Source organism: Geotrypetes seraphini, chromosome 9 (assembly GCF_902459505.1).
Source record: "Geotrypetes seraphini chromosome 9, aGeoSer1.1, whole genome shotgun sequence".
Lineage (NCBI taxonomy): Eukaryota > Metazoa > Chordata > Amphibia > Gymnophiona > Dermophiidae > Geotrypetes > Geotrypetes seraphini.
Window position 1 is genome coordinate 84704316 of NC_047092.1, and position 23980 is coordinate 84728295.

Below are 23980 nucleotides of genomic sequence, written 5' to 3' on the forward strand. Positions count from 1 at the left end.
AGATTAATCAGAAACTATTGTCAGAGGCATACTGGAAATTACATTTGACTGCAGCCTATTCTTTTTTCTGTCTAGCACAAGTTTACTATGTTTATTCTATATTTTAGAATAAGTTTAAAAACTATAAAAGCCCCCTCGCACTCTACCTGAAGCTTGGGACATTGCCCTCCCACCCCCGTTTTTCTCTCTTTCTTTGTGTGTTCTCTCTCATTCACAAGAACACAGAAGCAGTCTCTGTACAGCTCCTAAACCCCCCTCCTCAAGAGACATATCTAGAATATCTCTCCCTCCACGCTCATGCTGTGCATTTATGATGTCATTTTCATGACTTAAGAGGGGATTGAAAGGACACATATATCTTATAAGTATTCTGTCTCTGTTTGTGCTGGGGGAGCTCAAACACAGACACAGTTTGTTTATTCTGCTGATGTTCTGAGACAAGGTCATTTAATCTTGTTAATGAAGTTAGCTGCTTGAGACAATGGAGGTTCGACCCCCCCCCCTCCCACTGCTATGTACCGGTTGAGAGAGATAAGGGAAGCTTTAGCACCTTTAGATTTAGACAATGAAGCACATATGCTGCTCACCCACCCCCCCCTTTCTTGTCCAACCGCCTTTTCTTGTGTTGGTTACCACTGACCCTTGTAAAAAAAAAAAAAAAAAAAGGTATAAAACTGGATGTAAGCTAATAAAGAACAGGCAATCTCTTTGGGACTTCTGTGAATCCTTTCTTCCTAAGGGGACTGCCTCCAGATATCTGAAAGGCGACAGAGTGTGTGCAGGGCGGTTTCGGGACCAAGAAACAGACCCTGTTCGTTTCATGCCCTATCAGAAAAAAAAATCACCACTGCCAGGCTAATCTATAAATATTATTAGTATATATGGTCTCTAAAGATATATCTTCATGGATACTTTCTTTTTTTTATTATTTTTTTTTTTAGTTCAATAATTTTTATTGAGTATTTTGAAAAATACAGGGAGCATTTCAAATACATAAAAACAAAATAAAGCTTTGTGTATAAAGAATCTGCAAATATATATTTAACTGTAGAGGACCATAGCAGTAAGAAAAGCTCCAAGTATTGGAACTGCTTGTGAAGACTATATGAGAAAAAGATGAGGGAGAACAGAAATAGAAATTAAAAGAGAAAGGAAAGAAAGAAGAAAAGAGAAGAAAAAGAAGGGAAGACAGGAGTGTCTATGAAGCAGAGCGTACATAGGAATCCAGGAATGACCAGGGTGATTTTTTGCTCTTGTGAGGTTTGGAGTGTAATTTTATTCTCACATGCATAGGATTCAAATCTATGATACATACACAGAGAGTTCCACCAAAAAGTATAGTCTAGTAGCGAAGATGATTTCCAATTTTTCAGAATGTGCATGAGAGCAGTCATAAACATGGTATTGATGAGCTTAGGAGGACAGTTTGATTGTGTGAAACAGGGATGTTGAGAGCGAAGGATTATAATGTTCATAGAGATCTCTTCCGAGCAGTTAGTGATAGATTGTATGGTGTTCCAAATTTGAGTCCAAAAGGAGCGGACCAAAGTACAATGAAAAAACATATGATCAAGAGTTCCCTCCTCTTTCAAACAGTTCCAGCAAACAGAGTCTTGCTTTAAGTTGGCTTTCCACATGCGAAATGGGGTCCATACTGCATTCCACATAATAAAGAACATTGATTGTGAAACTCTAGAAGATAAAAGCGGGCGGTTTGTTGAAGACCAAAAGAGTTCCCAATCAATGTCAGAAAGCGGAGTGGTGAGTATAATATCCCAGTGTTTCATAGATTGAGGTGAAAAAGTGAAGGAATGATCTCTCAAAATATTATAGAAAAAAGATATAGCCTTGCCTTTTAATAGAGTCAATAAAGACCAATGGCGGATAGTATTTTTGGAAGTCATGAAGTCAAAACGTATATGCACAGAAGACAGCACTCCAATGAGTGAGAGCCACTGTGAATAAACAGAAGGCAGCAGGTATGTGGAGCAAAGTATATCAAAAGGAACTGACGCAGTAAGAGTAGACAATTGATGGGCAAACCATATACCTGCCCACTGCCACCGTTTCCATGAGAGGGATTTGCCATGGTTTTGGATTTTGGGATTATTCCAAAGAGACATGAGTGGGCTAACATTAACTGAGATCTCAGCTAATGTATCTAAAAGATGAAGAGCATGCTGCGTTGAACCCAACAAAGAGTACCTTCTCAAATGTCGGTACTGACACCGTTAGTAAGCAGGAGATGTGTAAAGGCGTGCATAAAAAGCACTCCATTTCAAACCAAGCAGGAGGATCTTGGGGATAGGAGTCAGTAACCCAGTAAGCTCCATATTTAGCTAGTGAAGCAATATAATAATGATAGAAATCCGGGAAGTTAAGACCACCGTTAATCTTAGAGGCTTTCAGCTTGGCGAGAGCAATTCGAGGTTTTTTCTTGTTCCAAATGAATTCAGATAGCTTCCTATTTAGCCAATGAAAAAACGACTTCCGGCATAGAAGAGGAAGCATAGAGAGAGTGTAATTAATTTGAGGTGCTAGGGTCATTTTGATGGATGCTATTCTACCCCACCAAGACAAAAAAAGTGGAGACCATCGAGATGTAGTATTTAGAACTAGATTTTTGACTTTAAATATATTAAGATCTTGAGCAAGAACCGGATCCTTATGTATTAAAATCCCCAAGTATTTCACAGCTTCATGTGACCATGAGAAGGGAAAATGAGCCAGATCTGATTGAAGAATGTTATCATTCAGAGGGAAGATCTCTGATTTCTCCCAATTGACAGAGTATCCGGATAGGAGGGAATATTGTTTGACAATATGTATAAGATGAGGAAGAGAGGATAGAGGGTTCCTAAGAAAAATTAAAACATCATCAGCATAGGCTGCTAATTTGAAGTCTCGATCAGAGGAGGGAATACCGTTAATTAAGGGGCTTTGTCTAATAGCAGAAAGAAGAGGCTCCAACACTAAATTAAATAGCAATAGTGAGAGAGGACAGCCCTGTCGAGTGCCTCTTTGAAGGGAAAATTTATTGGATAAAGAGTTGTTAATCAGAATATGAGCTGTGGGTTGGTGATATAATGCTTCTATCCAATTCGTGAAGAATGAGCCAAAATTATACCATTTCAGGACACGGAAAAGAAAAGGCCACTCCACCCGGTCAAAGGCTTTTTCAGCATCAATAGCTAGGCCTATTATAGGGTCTGACATTTTTTTAGTGTGAGCGTTATTATGGTGAAAGAGACGCAGGTTATCTCCTATATATCTTTGTTTAATGAACCCTGTTTGATCTTTATGTATAAGAGATGAAATCACTTTGGTAAGTCTTAATGCAAGTAATTTTGCCATTATCTTGTAATCTAAGTTAAGGAGAGAGATAGGGCGGAAGTTTTTAACCAAGGTGGCGTCTCTGTCAGGTTTAGGAATTACTACAATGGTGGCTTCAGTGAAATTGAATTGTTTGTCCGGAGTGGAATGGAGGAAATCATAATATGTAAGGAGATAAGGGGCTAAGATGGTGCGAAATTGTTTAAAGAATTCGTTAGTAAAGCCGTCCGGGCCGGGGGCTTTCCCAGCAGGTAGGGAAGATATGGCAGCTTCTATTTCTGATATAGTTATCGGGGAATCTAGTTCCAATTTAACAGAATCCGATATGGTCGGATGAGTTAAGGAGGAAAGAAAGGAGTCTATATCTGATTCAGGAGCAGCAAATTCGGATTGGTATAATGAAGCATAAAAATTTTCGAATTGAGAGGAGATTAAAGATCTGGTTTTGACTAATTGACCTGATGGATCTTGATATGTAGTCTTTTGGATTTAATTTTAAGGTATCTGGCCAAAGGGCGACCCATAAGATTATCTCCCATATAATGACCAGAATTGGAAATGAAGATATCACGCCTGGCTGTACATGAAACTAAAGTATTATATTCATATTTAAGTTTTTGGATACGTTGGAGAGTAGCTAGGTCATGTAGGTGATTAGACATATGTTGTAATTCTAATGTTTTAATAGAATTTTCTAAGTCTTTTTCCTTTATCGTGGACTGTTTCTTTTTCCAAGAGGCAATTTTTATCAATTCACCTCTAAGGGTTGCTTTGTATGCTTCCCAGACAATGGAAGGACAGACTTCAGGATCTTTAGAGTTATTTTCAAAAAATTCCGCTGTGAAATAATTTATTTTTTCAACAGTTTCCTCATCTAGGAGTAAAGTGTTGTTTAGCCGCCAAGAGGGGGATTCTTTGCGTGGAGCCGAGATGGAAATATATAAAGAGACGGCAGCATGATCCGTGAGAGAGATTGGATGTATGATAGTATTGGTAAGATCTTGAATAAGAGAAGAGGATAGGAGAAAGAAATCAATTCTCGAGTAGGTATTATGTGGTGGTGAAAAGTGTGTGTATTCTCTGCCTTTCGGGTGAAGTAAGCGCCAAGGATCCACAAGGGAGAAGGCATCATTTAGAGCATGAAGAGCTGTGAAAGACTTGGATTTGGAGGGTTTGCAAGAAGAAGATCTATCAATATATAAGTCTTGGATTTGATTAAAATTTCCTCCCAATATCAGAGAACAAGAACCAAATTCAACCAGCGCCAGCTGAATCTCTTTGAAAAAATCCGGGTGATCTTTAACCGGGCCATATATATTGAGAAAAACCAAAATTCACTGAGTGCACCGCAGCATGTACCAGACACCATCTTCCCTCCGTGTCTGTTTTAAAAGAACGAATAACGGGAGAAAGTTTATCATTGAGAAATATTGAAACACCATTTTTCTTTTGATGAGTTGCAGGGGAATATAAGTGAGTGGAAAATCCCTTTAGTTGGAATTTCGTGGCAGCAGCGGGTGGGAGGTTGGTTTCTTGCAAGAAAACTACATCAGGGTGTTTGTTGGACACATAATTAGCTATCTTTTTTCTTTTAATGGGATGGTTCAGACCATTCACATTAAAGGAGAAAACATGTAAATCAGCCATAGTATATGATATGCAGTGGTGAAACATAGAGTATATCTCCTCTGTCTAGAAAAGATAACTGATATATTTGTAAGGTCAGGCAGACACTCCTGTCTAAGAAGAAAAATAGAAAGAGCATGAAAATAAGAGAAAAGAAGTCAGTAATATCAGCATAATGTATAGTCAGAAAAGAAATAGATCACATTATCATGCATATTTTAAAACATTTTAAGGATGCTCCTGTGAGCACGGAAGAGTAACACATATGGAACAACTAGCAAAATCCACACCTAATCAATAATAGAAAACATGAGATTAATGTGCTTAACTTAGCAGACTATGCAATATATGTATTTCATTACATAGCATGGTGAGATAAGAGCTTCTTGGCACAATCTGGAGTACCAAGTCTGGAATTGATTTGAGCAAGCAGGGACCTCAAAGGAAACTGCACGGTTGATGTCAAGTAGAATTAAACCGCTGGATCCATCACTGGGGTACCGCTAGCCACTATCACAGGCATAGAGTCTATAAATTGTTGTGCAGCTACACTGTCTGTGAAGGTATGTGGTTTCCCATCACTCCATATGCGTAGAGACGCCGGATACACAAGTACAAACCGCACTCCCCGACGGTGAAGTGTGGAACATAGCGGCACCATCACCTTGCGAAGGGTGGATACATGTAAGGAATAGTCATTGAATAGTAGCATTTTTTGACTTTCATATTCAAGTCGACCAGATTTCCGAAAGGCTTGCATGATGAGCTCTTTGTTTTTCCAGTTTATATATCTAGCAATTGCTGCTCGTGAGCGGTTGTTATCCTCCATACGTTAGCCCAAGCGGTGTGCCCACTCGCAAAGAAATCCAGTCACTGGGGTCACCAGGCCAAGCTGCTTTGGGAGCCAAATCTGAAAAAAGTGGTAGAGATCTTGGTCAGCTCGGAGTTCAGGTAGCCCCGCAACTCGTAGATTATTGCGGCGTTGACGGTTCTCCTGATCATCCAATCGTGTTGTCAATGCTGCCACTTGAGTCTGCAAAGCAATCACATTCTCGTGATCCTGCAGTGCTGCATCCTCATCTTCAGACACCCTCTGCTCCACTGCTGCAATACGGCCAGCATGTGCTTCAAAACGATCATTAATACAGTCTACAGCCGACTGTAATTTAAGAAGTTTATCTTCCAGGGCCGCGGTGACCATTTTCGAAATTTCTTGGGCCCATTCACCCCAGTGCGCAGAGGTTAGAGCGGGAGTCGGCGCCGCCGCCATTTTGAGTGCGGAGCAGGCTGATTTATGTTTAGGCGTTTTCGCCGATCTTACCGGCATTCCTGTCTGATGCGCACTTTTAAACGGCTCCACACATACACAACCGTCGAGAAAGGCCCACAGGTGAGGCAGAAACAGTTCGAATAATTTTATTCGTTAGGCAGGCTAAAGAGCTCAGGGACGCTCATGACCCCAGGCCTCTTACTGCTGAGCAGCGCTGGAGAATTCAGGTCTTTTTTTTTTGCCGATTTCGCCGACGCTTTAAGGATTTGAGGATTCTGGCAGCAAAATATACCTGACTATGTAAAAATAATAAAGTATAAATGCACAGTTTTATTTGAATTTAGGTGTGTGTAAGAGGAGCTGTTACACCATTCGTGTGGTCTCCGTGGCGATCAGGCCACACCCAGAGGTGCTGCTCTTGAAGAAAACTCGGTCCAGCAGGGGAATTTGGGGGCGGAGCAGGGCTCCCACGCTACCCGAAGTCACCGGGCCGAAGAGAGGAGCAGCCCCGAAGGCAGGGAGCTGCTTCTGAGGAGAGCGATGAGAGTCTCTGGGCTTCGGGGCGGAGCAACTCTCCCCAGGAACTCCTGCTGGTGGCTGGAGGGGGTCCGGTAAAGGCTGTGCGCCGTTGGCGCTTTAGATTTTTTAAATTCGGGTCCCCCGCTGATCTGGGAGAGGGGCGGAGTAAGGGCTCCCACACTCAACTCTCCCCAGGAACTCCTGCTGGTGGTTGAAGGGGGTCCGGTAAAGGCTGTGCGCCGTTGGCGCTTTAGATTTTTAAATTCGGGTCCCCCGCTGGTCTGGGAGAGGGGCGGAGTAAGGGCTCCCACGCTCAACTCTCTCCAGGAACTCCTGATGGTGTTTTTAATAATTAAATAATTAAATAGATGAAGAAGTGATGATTAAAAGGAGGGAGCTCAACTGTCAGCCAGCCACCATCCAGCCTCCAAGTTCCGGACTATTTATATATGACTATTTATACTACGTGAGTCAATAAAGAAAATTGCACTATCAATCTCAGCATGTCACTCGTCTGTATAGAAGAAAGTTTGTTTTCATGCAGCCGACACTAATGAGGTTTATAAACTTTAGAAAGTATCCATGAAGATATATCTTTAGAGACCATATATACTAATAATATTTATTGAAACACTGGGTCTCTTGACATACTATTTTGAGTTATTAGGCTAATCTATAGCCATTTGCTGCAATATGAGTAAATATCTTCCTATCAGTGCATGAGTGAGGCTTTGTGCATACATTTGACAGAAAGGGAGATAATAATAATTAAAACCAGGATGGACTCTCTGACTCCTATCCCTTAAACCCACACCACAAAAATGTTCTAGTGATCCAATGGGACCCAAACTCCCAGCAACACATAAGAAGTCTCTGATTACCAATGAACCCCAGAACTCTCACACTAGACTTCAGTCTTTCATGGTCTATGTGATCTTCCCTAACAGTTTGTCTAATAACTCTTATTCCTTTCCAAAAGATGGGAGGCAGGAGCAATACCCATTTTCTCCTATTTCCAGCATAACCATTGTGCAAAATGGAGGGGCTCTGGGAATTTGAGTCTAAGCAGAGATCCACTTGGACCGCCAATGACTGTTATTGTGAGATCAGGAGAAGATCTACTTGGGCCACAAGAGACTACTTTTGTGGGATCAGAGAAGGGGCTCAGAGCCTACTTAGGCTTCCAGGGATTTTGGGTGATCTAAGGCAAAGTGCTACACTTCACTTCAGATCACCCTCTGTTTCCACACTGTATCTTCACACCAGCCTTAACTGGTAAAAAATGGGCAGAGCTACAAGAGAAGTAAAGAAAACTTAGATTTTACACACCTTTTTATATTGGGAACAATTTTTAGCTTTTTGCATGTCCACTCTGCTACCTTTTTTGCTGATTTTCCTGCATGAATATTTCTTATTCCATCTGGAGTATTATTAGCACTGGGATATCAAGAGAAAACTCCTGTGCTAAAAGGTAGGGCACATATATGTGAAAGTTGCAAGACCACTACTTCTACATGAATGTGGAAGTTGCTGAGTTGATGCTGCTATTTTTGCATACTCTTATATATATATTTTACAAAAGGTTTTGCATTTAGCAGAACATTTTGTATAATAAAGGGAGAATTGAGCTCTTCCTGCCTTGGACATCTTTTAATTCCAATTTCAATAGCCTAAGTAAAAAGGGCCTTTATGAGTAACAATAGAAGATGTCAAACATATCAATCACTACTCAAAATATTTAGCAGCCCTTGGAGTACAACAGACAGCTATACTTCCCTCCTGCTTTAATTTGGTGCTTTCTCTGTTTTGACAACTATTAACTAGAAAAGAATCAGGAAGGAAATTCAAAATATGAACCCATATTTTTAGTCAGTATATGAGAGTGTATCACTTTTCTTCTTCTATGTGCTGCTTGTCCCTAACCCCAGAAGCCACCACTGCAAAAAAAACCTCTGGGAAGAAAGTGCGGACAAAGACTGCTGTTTTGGGAATGGGGTTTGCAATGAAAACTTCTTGCTTCTTTCTGCTGACTGTGCACAGAACCTCCTCTGCTACTTCCACTGGATGAACACCATAAGCCAGCTTCCTGAAAAAGACTGTAAATGAAAGGAAACATTTGGATTAAAACATAATACCACCTGTGAGTTCAATAAAATGTAGAATTTCTGCATTATATCAGCTTCTTGCAAATCCACACATTACAGATTCTGTATTATACACACATTCTCAATACTGTCAAATAGCTAGCCCCTGCCTAGACTTGCAAGCGGACCTACCAGTGTTTTCCTCTGACCTGTCGGTATGGCTTCCTCAGGAAAGAGGAAGGCCTTTCAGATATAGCAGCCCTAGGCCCCTGCCTAGTCTGCCCAGGCCACACTGAGGTAATTTGTATAAAGAATGGGAGACACAGTCCAAGAATTGTTAAACTCACAGTTCTAGGCTTTATTTGGTAAGTGGTCTGAGTGCCGTCAGCCACAGTCATGAAATTCATAAATAACACAAAAATAATATGGTTCACACAGTTGTCAGAAATGTCCAAAGTTCAAGTATGGCATACAATATAATTTCCCCTGGACTTTATCTGGTTAAAGACAGTCCTCTTCACCAGGGTTCAGGTAAGTGGAAATGCCATGGAAATAAATCCATACAAGAAAAGAAAACTGCAAAACATGGAAGGCAAACACAGTAGCAAAACATAAGAAATAAAGCCACAGTCACCAGCTTGCCTTGTGAGATATAGGGCTAGATTCACAAAGCAAATCGATCTTGTACCAATCAGTTTGCGGCCAGATTTCCCTCCTGCACTATTCACTAACCTCTCCTGGGATCTGCTTCGAATCCGTGCATGCAAATGAGGAGAAACGTATGCAAAATGGACAGGGATGCGATTCACCAACCAAAATTTTAAACCGACTGGGCTGGCCAATCAATCCAAGAAGCGATTGCTGGGGACCAGTTGAAAATGTCTTTCTGACTCTCCAGCTCCATAAAAGCCCTGCTCTGCCCCGATATGTCTCCTGCCTGCTCTCTCCAAATGCCGCCCTGCTCTACCATGATCTGTCTCCTGCCTGCTTGCTCCGAATGTCAACCTGCTCTGCCCCGATTTGTCTCCTACCTGCTCATCTCGAATGCCGCCCTGCTCTGCCTCGATCTGTCTCCTGCCTGCTCTCCCCGAATGCCGCCCTGCTCTGCCCCAATCTGTCTCCTGCCTGCTATCCCTGAATGTCGCCCTGCTCTGCCCTGCTCTGTCTCCTGCCTGCTCGCCCCGAATGCCGCCCTGCTCTGCCCCGATCTGTCTCCTGCCTGCTCAACCCAAATGCCACCCTGCTCTGCCCCAATCGTCATCCTGCTCTTCCCCATCTCTCCTGCCTGCTCCTGCCCTTTCCTGCATTGCGAGCCCATGGTTCTAACCCGCGGGTTTAAAGCGGGTTAAAACCACGGGCTCACTGGTCTACAAAAGTAAAAAAAAAGTTAATACAAAAAAATTTTAAAAACTCGCGGCTCACAGGGGTCTGTAGCAATCCATATAGGCCAGATGAGGGCATTCCTCCGAGCGCCCTCATTTGAATGTTTTCATGCTGTGAATTTGTCGGGCCTGAGAGGATTGGCCATGGATCACCCAGGAAAAACGGGTTAGTGAATCTAGCCCATAGTGTCCAGCTCTCAGCCCCTGCTCGTTCAGAGCTCCGCTTGTTAACAGGGCTTATCAGCAACAGCTGAGCTTTTCTGTGGACATAGCACTGCAGGGTGCTTCAGACAAGATGCTCTTGTTGCAGAGGCTTTATCACAGAAACTTCACAGGTTTACATTTACAGCTTCTCAGCATACAAAACATCAGAGAAGTCACAGAGAAAATGGAGAAGCTTTTTCCTTCTCTGTTTAATCAGGATCACCTGACCCCTGCTTGCAGAGAGTTATCAAGCACACAGAAATACCAAAAACTCAGTCTTGATATTTGAAAGGCAGGTTCTATCCTTTCCTTAGCTTAGGAACTAACCTCCATTATATCCTGTTCACAGCTGGAATCTGAAGTTAAGTCAAAAATATCCATTGCATCTTCTCCTACCCAGCTCTCAGCAGTGGGTCTTTGGTTAGGCAAGTCCTTTGCCATTTCTATGTCCTCCCTGCTTGGAGGTTGAGGAGAGAGACTCCTCCCCTCACCTTCTGGGTCATGCTCCTGTTGGTGCCTCTGCTTTGCTTCTCCTGCCTCTCCTCTACTGTGATTCAGGGCTCTGTTTTTAAACGTATCATAGTCCCACCCCTCTCTCCTAGGAGGGCGTTTGGGCTGAAATTCCCTAGGAAGTGGAACCTGGTTTCTCCTAGGCCAGGGGTAGGCAATTCCAGTCCTCGAGAGCCGGAGCTAGGTCAGGTTTTCAGGATATCCACAATAAATATGCATGAGATGGAGGCAGTGCATGCAAATCCATCGCATACATATTCATTGTGGATATCCTGAAAACCTGACCTGGCTTCAGCTCTCAAGGACTGGAATTGCCTACCCCAGTCCTAGGCTGTTGATACTGTGAATACCTTAAAGGGCCAGGTCTCCACTTCTTAGTAAAAGTCCTGGCAGGTTTTCTGGTATTTACTCTGGTATGGCACTTTCTGCTGAATATCCTTAGGCTCATACCCTTCCTGTTCTACCTCACTGTCTGAGGGATAATCAGCCATTTCAATTTCATTACTTCTAACCTGGTCAGCTCTCCTGATCAGGGACCGTGTACTGCTTTTATTAATCACAGGGACAAAGATGGCCATGGGTTTGTCACAATACAAATAAATACTGCATCACATTTACCTCAGCACACCAGTCTCCCACATCATATCCATTCTCTTCATAGCATTGTAAAAAAGCAATAGGTTCTTACCTAGATAATATTGTTTCCAGTAGATAGAGTACCCTATTGTTCAGCATACTATCCCTATCTATTCTTGCGAGCACACCGCACAAAGATGTCAATCACAGCTTTTGAACACACCCTCCTTCTCCCCAGTTTCTGCTGCATCCTTCAGTTTGTACCAATGCATGCAACAGCTCTAGAGTAAAAGACAGGAGAAGGAGGGACATGAGAACTCCCCATAACCAAGATTCTGATCTGCCCATAAAAAGTCAATAATGAAACTAATTTATAAATGAATGAAAATTGTTATTAAACACTAAAACACATCAAATATAAACAGCTTGAATAGTAGTCGAGCAAGACATAGCACAGGAGTTAACTGTTTGGGTCCGCTGGGAAACAGTGATCATAACGTGATCGAATTTGAGCTGATACTGGGAGTAACGTCGCAAAAGAAATCTACTGTAGGGGCGTTTACTTTTCGAAAGGACGACTATGATAAATTGAAAATTATCTTTTGGACAGTGCTGTGAACAAGTCTGCCTTGTGAACTTCTAAAAGCTAAGGTACTTAGCATTTCACATTCTGCTCTTTTCACTGTTTTTCAGCATTATATCTGCTTAATTTCTCCTCCTCCCTGTTTCTTACTTAAAAAAAATTTAAAAAACACAAAAAAATAAACCCTTCTCTTTCCTTTGTTAAATCTTATTTCCTCTTCCTCTTCATAGGACTAAGGGTAAGACTTATAGTCTCACCCACTCCAGGGACCTCTGTTCATATATAGAGACCCAAGTAATCAGAACTACTCAAATCAAATCACTTCACAATCAATCAAGATGACTTTATTCTATGCAATCACTGTGGTGCTTTAATTCCAAGACACACTATTTGGAGGCTTAAGGCTTGCCCCATCTGTCTTCAGCTTGCTAGTATTAAGGAGGAGCTCTGCAAACTTAAACAGGAATTGAATACAATTAAAGCAGCTTCCCTCACTCCACAAAATCATACCAACTTACCATCTCTACCTCAAAGAATAAAACAGCCCAGGAATAAATGGGTCACAGAAGCCTCAGGAAGACTGCGACATGTAACACAGAAACATTCACCTTCACAAATATTACCTCTACATAATTCCTTCGCTCCACTAGTGTACTGCAATATTCAAGAAAACAAAAGGGAGGTGGGACTGGAACCAATTAAGGTAACTCAAGAGAACAAGCACACCCTAAGCACAAATAAAAAAGCCAAAAACAGAAAACTATTACTGTTGGGAGATTCCATCATCAGAAGCATTAACCTTGGAACACAAGGCGAGGAGACCAAAATAGTGAAATGTCTTCCAGGATCTTCAGCTACCATGAATTCCAGGAAAATACTGACTATAATTAAGGAAGAAACATGGAGGGGCATAATCGAAAGGGATGTCTAAGTCCGTTTATGTCCATCTCGCAACTTGTCCAAAGTTAAAAAGAGCCTAAGACACATTTTCGAAAGATACATCCAACTTTTCTTTACTTTCAAAAATCGTCTAATTATACGTCCTGCCGATCTGATCGTCCAAGCCGCTAAATCGTCCATCTTTATACCACATTTCCGTCCAACTTTCCGTCCAGGTCCAAAACGCCTAGAACAAGCCCTGTTGGATGTGGGAGGAGTCTGAAAAGTGATGGACTGCACACCCAGACATGCCACCTAAATAGTGGATTACCTTACAGGGCACTGCTGTGAACTTCACAAAAAGGGTGCCATGGCTTCTCCTCACTACAGCTCCCTTATAAGTGATGGTGAGCCCCCAAACGACCTCCAGAATCACCTAGACCCACTTATCTACCACCCTAATAGCCCTTATGGCTGCAGGAGCCACTTATATGCCATTAAAAAAGGGGTTTAGGGGTATATAGGGGAGTGCACATGTTTCAGTATCAATGCAGTGATTACAGGGGCTTATGGGCATGGGTCCTCCTCTCTAACCCACCCCCAAGACGACTTAAGCTGCCTCTGGCTGGACAACTAGGCTTTCCTATACCAGGCGGCCAGGTGTTGATGGTCTGGAAGCTGAAATTTAAAGTTTTAAATAAAATTTTTATGGGGGTGAAGGGGGAGTTGGTGAGCACTGGGGTAGTGTGTGGGGGTCTATGTTATGTGTTTGCAGTGCTTATCTTGTGAGTTTAGGTGGGTGTTTGTGACTTAGATCATGTTTGACATGTTCTAAGTCACAACGTCCAAGTTCCGTCTAGGCTCTATTGTTAAACTTTCGGTTATACATGCTGTACGACTAAGTCTATGCCGGCCCACGTCCCACCCAAATTCCGCCTTCGACACGCCTCCCGAAACGTCCCGTTTAGCTTTGGACATTAAGCAGCACTACGAAGGTCTAGGTCATTTAGAAATACAGTCCAAAACCTGGTTTTATTATCGGTGCTTGGACGTTTTTGAGAAATGTTCGTCCTAGTGCCGACTTAGGCCGGTTTTTGGACGTTTTTCTCTTTCAATTATGAGCCCCTATGGATTTTAACACTGATCTTGTTATCCATCTGGGAACAAATGACCTGGCCAGCAACTCCATACCTGCAGCACAGAAAGCTTTTCAGGAGCTTGGTGAGGGCTTGAAACCTTTTGTAAAGACTTTAGCTTTTTCTGAAATACTGCCTGCATATGGAAAGGGAGAGCACACAGTGAAAAACACAGAGGACTTTAATAGATGGCTCAAAGCCTAGTGTCATCAAGAAGGCTTCAGATACATAGGAGGATGGAGAAATACATGGAAGGACAATGGGCTATATATTACTACAGCAGGAAAAAGAAACCTTGCAGAGAAATTTAGACAATATGTTTCTAGGCATTTAAACTAGAAGGTGGGGGTGGTGTATGTATGAAGGACAATTATAGAGACCACCCCCGGCAAAAGAAAAGATGTGATAGTAGTAAAGATTGCAACATAAACAATATCAGCAACTCATATCTTAGCATTGCAACGGAAAATGAAACAAAACAAAAATCTATATGAAAAAGGAGATTACCGCTGAAAAATAGCTGGAAAGCGATGACCACAAATTCTCGCAGTCTAAGCAACAAAGTTCATGATCTGCAAGCCCTGATATTAGAGGCAGATCTATCACAGAGAAATGGTTCAGTGAATCACATGGATGAGATTCAAACATACCGGGATATAATGTTTTTAGGAAGGACAGAGATGGTCAAAAAGGTGGAGGAGTAGCTCTCTATGTAAAGATCAATATCCAAGCAACCAAAATGCAAGGGACCTGCGGAGAGGAAGAAGTGATATGGATCGCTCTGAAAAGAGAAGATGGAACTTCTATCTATGTGGGTGTAGTCTACAGACCTCCGAATCAATCGCAGCAAATTGATAAGGATCTGATTGTGGCTATCCAAAAGTTTGTAAGGAAAGAGGAGGTGCTGCTGTTGGAATATTTCAACCTGCTGGATGCGGACTGGAAAGTTCCGTCTGCGGAATCGGAAAGAAGTAGGGAGATTGTGGATGCTTTTCAAAAGGGTCTGCTCAGACAAATGGTGATAGAACCCACGAGGGAAAAACCAAAATTGGATCTGGTCCTCACAAATGGAGAGAGTATCTCTAATGTTCGAGTGGGTGCTCACCTGGGAAGTAGTGATTATCAAACGGTTTGCTTTGATATAACAGCTAAAGTGGAGAGCGGCTGCACAATACTTAAAGTCCTAGATTTCAAATGTACGGACTTTATTGCAATGGGAGAGTACCTGAAGAAAGAGCTGTTAGGATGGGAGGACATAAGAGAAGTGGAAAGACAGTGGTCTAAGCTGAAAGGAGCGATACAAATGGCTACGGACCATTATATGAAGAAAATAAATAAAAACAAGAGAAAAAGGAAGCCGATATGGTTCTCCAAACTAGTGGCGGAGAAAATAAAGGCGAAAGAGTTGGCGTTCGTGAAATATAAAAAAAACCAAGAAGAGGAGTGCAGAAAAGTCTACCGGGTGAAACTGAAAGAAGCCAAGAGAGAGAAAGCACAGGCGGAAGAACAAATGGCTAAAAATGTAAAAAAGGGAGACAAAAAATTTTTCAGATATATTAATGAAAGGAGAAAGATGAAAAATGGAATTGCTAAACTAAAAGATGCTGGGAACCGATATGTGGAGAGTGATGAGGAAAAAGCAAATGTGCTATACAAATACTTCTATTCTATGTTCACAGAAGAAAATCCTGGAGAAGGACCGAGATTGTCTGGCAAAGTTACACGAGAAAATGGAGTAGATTCTGCGCCATTCACAGAGGAGAGTGTTTATGAGCAACTTGAAAAACTGAAGGTGGACAAAGCGATGGGACCAGACGAGATCCATCCCAGGATACTAAGGGAGCTCAGATAGGTTCTGGCGAGTCCTATTAAAGACTTGTTCAACAAATCTCTGGAGACGGGAGTGGTTCCTGGGGATTGGAGAAGAGCGGATGTGGTCCCTATTCATAAAAGTGGTCACAGTGATGAAGCAGGAAACTACAGGCCGGTGAGCCTCACTTCAGTTGTTGGAAAAATAATGGAAGTGTTGCTGAAAGAAAGGATAGTGTACTTCCTTGAATCTAATGGGTTATGGGATCCAAGGTAACATGGCTTTACAAAAGATAAATCGTGCCAAACAAACCTGATTGAATTTTTTGATTGGGTGACCAGAGAGCTGGATCGAGGACATATGCTAGATATAATTTACTTAGATTTCAGCAAAGCCTTTGATATGGTTCCTCATAGGAGGCTGTTGAACGAAGGGCTGAAGCTAGGACCCAAATTGGTGAACTGGGTTAAAACTGGCTGTCGGACAGACACCAGAGGGTGGTGGTTAATGGAAATCGCTCGGAGGAAGGAAAGGTGAGTAGTGGAGTCCTTCAGGGTTCGGTGCTGGGGCCAATCCTGTTCAATATGTTTATGAATGACATTGCTGAAGGGTTAGAAGGAAAAGTGTGCCTTTTTGCAGATGATACCAAGATTTGTAACAGAGTAGACACTGAAGAAGGAGTGAAAAATATGAAAAAGGATCTGCAAAAGTTAGAGGAATGGTCTAATGCCTGGCAACTAAAATTCAATGCAAAGAAATGCAAAGCAATGCATTTGGGGAATAATAATCAGAAGGAACCGTATATGCCTGGAGTTGGGAAGCTGATATGCACGGACGGGGAGAGGGACCTTGGGGTGATAGTATCTGAAGATCTAAAGGTGAAAAAACAGTGTGACAAGGTGGTGGCTGCTTCCAGAAGGATGCTGGGCTATATAAAGAGAGGCGTAACCTGTAGAAGGAAGAAAGTGCTGATGCCCCTATATAGGTCATTGGTAAGGCCCCACTTGGAGTATTGTGTTCAGTTTTGGAGACTGTATCTGGCGAAGGACGTAAGAAGACTTGAAGCAGTCCAGAGGAGAGTGACGAAAATGATAGGAGGCTTGCGCCAGAAGACGTATGAGAAGAGACTGGAAGCCCTGAATATTTATACCTTAGAGGAAAGGAGGGACAGGAGAGATATGATTCAGACATTCAAATACTTGAAGGGTATTAACATAGAACAGAATCTTTTCCAGAGAAAGGAAAATGGTAAAACCAGAGGACATAATTTGAGGTTGAGGGGTGGTAGATTCAAGAGCAATGTTAGGAAATTCTACTTTATGGAGAGGATGGTAGATGCCTGGAACACGCTCCTAAGAGAGGTGGTGTAGAGGAAAACGGTGATTGAGTTCAAAGTATCGTGGGATGAACACAGAGGATCTAGAATCAGAAAATAATATTAAAAATTGAACTAAGGCCAGTACTGGGCAGACTTGTACGGTCTGTGTCTGTATATGGCCATTTGGGGGAGGATGGGCTGAAGAGGGCTTCAATGGCTGGGAGGGTTTAGATGGGATGGAGTAGGTTTTAACGGAGATTTCGGCAGTTGGAACTCAAGCACAGTACTGGGTAGAGCTTTGTATTCTTGCCCAGAAGTAGCTAAGAAGAAAAAATTTTAAAGAAATTTAATCAGTTTAGGCAGACTGGATGGACCATTCGGATCTTTATCTGCCGTCATCTACTATGTTACTATGAAGAAAATGGTTAAAAGAAGCTAAAAGGATCGGTTGCAAAGGTTAAGACTGTAAACCAGGCGTGGATGGTATTTAAAAAATACCATTGTGGAATCCCAGACCAGATATATTCCACGTATCAGCAAAGGTGGAAAGAAGAGGAAATGAGAGTCGGCATGGTTAAAAAGTGAAGTGAAAGAGGTTATTAGAGCAAAAAAAAATCCTTTAATGAATGGAAAAAGGATCTGAATGACGAAAATAAGAAGAAACACAAGCACTGGCAAGTTAGAAGCAAAGCATTGATAAAGACAGCTAAGAAAGAATATGAAAATAAACTTGCAAAAGAGCCAAAAACCCATAGCAATCTTTTCAGGTACATCAGAAGCAGAAAACCTGTGAGGGAATTTGTGGGACCATTGGATGACCAAGGAGCGAAAGGGATGCTCAGGGAGGATAAGGCCATAGTGGAAAGACTGAATGAACTCTTTGCTTCGGTCTTTACGGAAGAAGATGTAAGAGACCTACCTGAACTGGAAATGGTTTTCAAGGGTGATGATGCGGAGGAACTGAAATAAATCTTGGTGAATCTAGAAATCAACAAGTTAAAAGGTGATAAATCGCCCGGATCGGATGGTATACAATACATCCTAGGGCAGTGGTCTCAAACACGCGGCCCATGGGCCGCATGTGGCCCCACAGGGACTATTTTGCGGCCCATGATTTGTCCTTGCCTAAAGCAGGGGTCCCTAATCTGCTTCCCTTCCCACTGCCCTCCCCCAAGCCACCACAATCAGGGAACAGGCCAGCGCCCGAGGTCTTAGCTCTCCCTGCATATCTTCCCCAGCTCAAAGCCGACCCGACATCAATTCTAACGTCGGGGAGGAAGTTGCGGGCCAGCCAATCGCTGCCTGGCTGGCCCGGAAGTTCCTTCCCGACATTAGAATTAACGTTGGGTGGCGTGAATTGGTCGGCCCTGCGCTGGGGAAGATAAGCAGGGAGAGTTAAGACCTCGGCGCTGGCCTGTTCCCCGATTGTGGCGGCGGCAGCCTGTTCCCTGATTGCGGCGGTGGCAGCCTGTTACCTGATTGCGGCGGTGGTGGCCTGTTCCCCAATAGTGGTGGCTTGGTGAGGGCAGGGAGAAGTAAAGAAAGAAAGGGGGGAAAGGGAGACAGAAAGAAAGAAGGGAAACGGGACACAGACAGAAAGGGGCATGGATAGAGAAAGACAGAAAGAAAGAAAGGGGGCACGGAGAGAGAGAGAAAGACAGACATATAGAAAGAATGGGGGCATGGATAAAGAGAGAAAGAAAGAAGGGGGCAGGGTGAAAGAAATAAAAAGTTGGGGGAGGGAAGGAGACAGATGCCAGACCAGGGGAAAGGAAGGAAGGAGGGAGGGAGAGAAAGGAATGAAAGAGATGTCAGACCATGGAAATAGGGACAGAAGAAGAGAGAGATAGAAGGGAAGGTAAGACATGGAAACGTATATTTTGAAAAGAAAACAGAAAAATTGAATATTAAGTTAATGCCAAAGATGGATGCAAGGCAGAAAGTGAAGACGGAGAGAAAACCAGTCAAAGGACAAGAAGACCCTGGAAACATAGTTAAATGCACAGAAAAATAAAGTCACCAGACAACAAAGGTAGGGAAAATGATTTTATTTTCAATATAGTGACTGAAATGTGTCAGTTTTGAGAAAGGAAAGATATTAAACTTTAAATGTGAGGGCTGCAGAAAAAATAGGGTACTTGGAGAGCCGCAGAAAAAATTTTGTATAAGGTAAAAATTTTGTATAAGGTAAAATTTTGTATAAGGTAAAAAATTTTGTATAAGGTAAAACTCTTTATAGTTTATAAATCTTTCCTTTAATTGTTAAAGGAAAGATTTATCAACTATAAAGACTTTTACCTCATGCAAAGTTGTCATTTCTTTAATAAGACATTAACTATTTTTTCTGCGGCCCTCCAAGTACCTACAAATCCAAAATGTGGCCCCACTAAGGGTTTGAGTTTGAGACCACTGTCCTAGGGTACTAAAAGAACTCAAACATGAAATTGCTGACCTGCTGTTAGTGATCTGTAATCTGTCACTAAAATCGTCTGTATCTATACAATGGCATAATGACTTCAGGCTTACGGCTAACGAAACTCCTGCGTATGCAACCTATGATTTGCCTTGCCTTGGATGAAGCTTGCTCCACTTGATTGGCAGTCTTCATGTTCTCACTGACCATCACCCCTAAGTCAAGAACTGACTTAGGGGTGATCGTCAGTGAGAACATGAAGACTGCCAATCAAGTGGAGCAAGCTTTATCCAAGGCAAGGCAAATCATAGGTTGCATACTGTAGGGGTGTTTCCGTATTTGCACCTGAAGATTAGGCCTCTCTGACCTAATCAAAGCCTGAACCATTGTCTACAAGAAATCTTTCTGCTGCACAAGAAATCTTTCCAGCATGAATTGCAAGAAGAAAGAAGAAACATCTTTACTGTTTCTGCCTGATGCATTATGGGTGTGTACCAGAATGTTATTCTACTCAAGGACATCCATCTGTGCCTTCATAATGGGACTATGTGATTCTGGGGGGAAGTTATCCTGTTCTTATCTGTCTAACGGCCCTGGGTCTACCAGCCTATATGATACTTTACACAGAAAGGCTATTCATCCAAGTTCTGTTTCTGGATTGGTCCGAGGAAGTCATCTGATGAGATCCAAGTGAGAAGGTGCTAATTAATTAATTAGTCTGTGTTGGGATGGGAGGAAGCTCACATCTTACCACAGGTGTTCTGCACGCGACCTTTTCTTTTAATAATTAGACCTGTGAAGTTACCTCAGGAGACTCTCTGCCTCAGAAAGGGTGATTTGGACTCTTATACAGCTCTGAATTCAGCACTAAAAGGAACTTGTCTGCTGATGAATTATAGCCTTACCCAGGACTGACTAACACGTGTGCCTGTTACAAGGAATTTCTTGCATCTCCTGAAGCCAACAAGAAAGTTTTCCATTTCACCTAATTTGTGCCGGAGGCCTGATCAAGGGTGAGCATATAGAATTTACTGTTTTATCAGCTTGGGGTTAGATAAGGATCCAATTGTAATATGGGACAAGGTTTGTAAAGTTACCTTGGTGATACAGTAATCATTTGCTAATCAGGGATTATTATTATTATAAGGAATTGTGTAGTGTGTGTGTAACAATTAGTTTTACTTAGTTGCTAACAAGTGTAGTGTGATAATTATGTACTGAGTTTCATTTGTGTAATCAGATATTTTGTGAACAATATTTAGATATTGCAGCTGGCTTGTGAATTATATTTTTCTATTTTCATAATAAAAATATTTCTCATTAGCCTGGGTTTTGTGTCATATAAATAGACCAAGAAATTTGGACCTGGATCAGAGTTTATGGTTTTCCCTAGACAACATTATCAGAGATGTAATTTGTTATGTAACTGATTAGTATCTACCATAAATCTTCCTACAATACGCAGGAGTTTCGTCAGCCGTAAGCCTAAAGTCATTATGCCATTGTATAGATCCATGGTGAGGCCCCACCTGGAATACTGTGTGCAATTCTGGAGGCCGCATTACCGTAAGGATGTGCTGAGACTGGAGTCGGTCCAGAGAATGGCCACCCGGATGGTCTCGGGACTCAAGGATCTCCCGTACGAGGAACGGCTGGATAAGTTGCAGCTGTACTCATTCGAGGAATGCAGAGAGAGGGGTGACATGATCAAGACATTCAAGTATCTCACGGGCTGCATCGAGGTGGAAGAAGATATCTTCTTTTTCAAGGGTCCCGCGGCAACAAGAGGACATCCGTGGAAAATCAGGGGTGGGAAACTGCACGGGGACACCAGGAAATTCTTTTTCACTGAAAGGGTGGTTGATCACTGGAATAGTCTTCCACTTCAGGTTATTGAGGCCAGCAGCATGCCTGATTTTAAGGCCAAATGGGATAGACACGTGGGATCTATTCACAGAGAAAGGTAGAGGAGGGTCATTGGGGTGGGCAGACTAGATGGGCCGTGGCCCTTATCTGCCGTCTATTTCTATGTTTCTATGTTTATGTTTCTACCTGAAGATTGGAGGGTGGCCAATGTTACGCCAATTTTTAAAAAGAGCTCCAGGGGAGATCCAGAAAATTACAGACCGGTAAGCCTGACTTCGGTGCCAGGCAAAATGGTAGAAACGATTATAAAAAATAAAATTGTGGAACATGTAGACAAACATAATTTAATGAGACGGAGTCAACATGGGTTCAGCCGAGGGAGATCTTGCCTCACAAATTTGCTTGACTTCTTTGAAGGTGTGAATAAACATGTGGATAAAGGTGAACCAGTTGATATAGTGTATCTAGATTTTCAGAAAGCTTTTCATAAAGTTCCTCACGAGAGGCTCCTGAGAAAATTAAAGAGTCATGGGATAGGTGGCAAAGTTCAGTTGTGGATAAGGAATTAGTTATCGGTTAGAAAACAGAGGGTAGGTTTAAATGGTCATTTTTCTCAATGGAAGAGAGTAAACAGTGGAGTGCCACAGTGGGACCGGTGCTATTTAATTTATTTATAAATGATCTGGAAATTGGAACGACAAGTGTGGTGATTAAATTTGCAAATGACACTAAACTGTTCAAAGTTGTTAAAACGCATGCAGATTGTGAAAAATTACAGGTGGACCTTAGGAAATTGGAAGACTGGGCATCCAAGTGGCAGATGAAATTTAATGTGTACAAATACAAAGTGATGCACATTGGGAAGAATAACCTGAATCACAGTTACCGGATGCTAGGGTCCACCATGGGGGTTAGCGCCCAAGAAAAGGATCTGGTTATCATTGCAGACAATACGATGAAACCTTCTGCCCAATATGTGGCGGAAGCCAAAAAAAGCAAACAGGATACTGGGAATTATTAAAAGAGGGATGGTTAACAAAACTAAGAATTTCATAATGCCCCCATATCGTTCCATGGTGCAACCTCATTTGGAGTATTGCGTTCAATTCTGGTCTCCTTATCTCAAGAAAGATATAGTGGCTATAGAAATGGTTCAAAGAAGAGCGACCAAGATGGTAAAGGAGATGGAACTCCTCTTGTATGAGGAAAGACTAAAATGGTTAGGGCTCTTCAGCTTGGAAAAGAGGCAGCTGAGGGAAGATATGATTGAAGTCTACAAAATCCTGAGTGGAGTAGAACGGGTACAAGTGGATCGATTTTTCGATCCGTCAAAAATTACAAAGTCTAGGGGACCCTAAGATCTTCTAAAAATCTGTTATCTGTTCTATCTCTGATGTTTATCAAGACAATGAGGTCTATTATTTTCTCTGTCAGCGCTTCATCTCTTTGGAATAATATTCCGGTTCACTTACAGGAAGAATCAACATTTCTTTTTCTTGATGTTTTCGAGACCTAAATGCCCTTTTTAGGGCTACATAGTTTTATTCTACTTTTAGACACCCTCCCTTTTGTTCTTTCCCTATATGTTCTCTTTCTTACTTGATAAATTGTAGTTCGACCCTTCTTCCCTTTTTTGTTTCTGTTTGTTTTTGTATTGTTTTTAATAATGATTATTGTTTTAAAGGATGTATAGTTATCCCATATATGTTTTTAACATAATGTTCACCGCCTAGAAGGCCGATTGGGCGGTTTATAAAATTTTTAAATAAACTTGAAACTTGAACCTTGATGAAGTTACACGGAAATACTTTTAAAACCAATAGGAGGGGAAAATTTTTCACTCAGAGAATAGTTAAGCTCTGGAAAGCGCTACCAAAGGATGTGGTAAGAGCAGATAGCATAGCTGGTTTTAAGAAAGGTTTGGACAAGTTCCTGGAGGAAAAGTCCATACTCTGTTATTGAGAAAGACATGGGGGAAGCCACTGCTTGCCCTGTATTGCTAGTATGGAATATTACTACTCCTTGAGTTTTGGCCAGGCACTAGGGACCTGGATTGGCCACCATGAGAACAAGCTACTGGGCCTGATGGACCATTGATCTGACCCAGTAAAGCTATTCTTATGTTCTTATGGAAAAGTAGGTAGATTTTGAGAAGAAAGTAGAAAAACTAGAAGAAAGTTGAATGTTAAAAGTTAATGCCAAAGATAGATGTAGGGAAGCAGAAGAGAAAAGCAGCAAATAGATAGGAAGGCCCTGGAAACATAGTTAAGAGCACAGACTCCAGCGTAATCTGAGAAAGTACAACCACACCTTGGAAATGATGATTAGAAAAATGAAATCGCCAGACAACAAAGATAGGGAAATTTATTTTATTTTCAATTTAGTAATTGAAATGTGTCAGTTTTGAGAATTTATATCTGCTGTCTATATTTTGCACTGTTCAGAAAGAAATTAATTTCTTTCTTTTTCTC

At 41.9% G+C, this 23980-nt stretch overlaps 1 protein-coding gene across 1 annotated transcript in view; it reads right to left on the bottom strand.

Moving 5' to 3' along the window:
* Positions 1-6958: 6958 nt before the first annotated feature.
* The window catches only part of DHRS7C (dehydrogenase/reductase 7C), a 151631-nt gene continuing 134609 nt past the window's right edge, over positions 6959-23980 (bottom strand). The window contains exon 7 of the mRNA XM_033959314.1: positions 6959-8844. Within this exon, the coding sequence (XP_033815205.1) occupies positions 8636-8844 (209 nt within the window). The 3' untranslated portion in view covers positions 6959-8635. The remainder of the gene's footprint in view (positions 8845-23980) is intronic.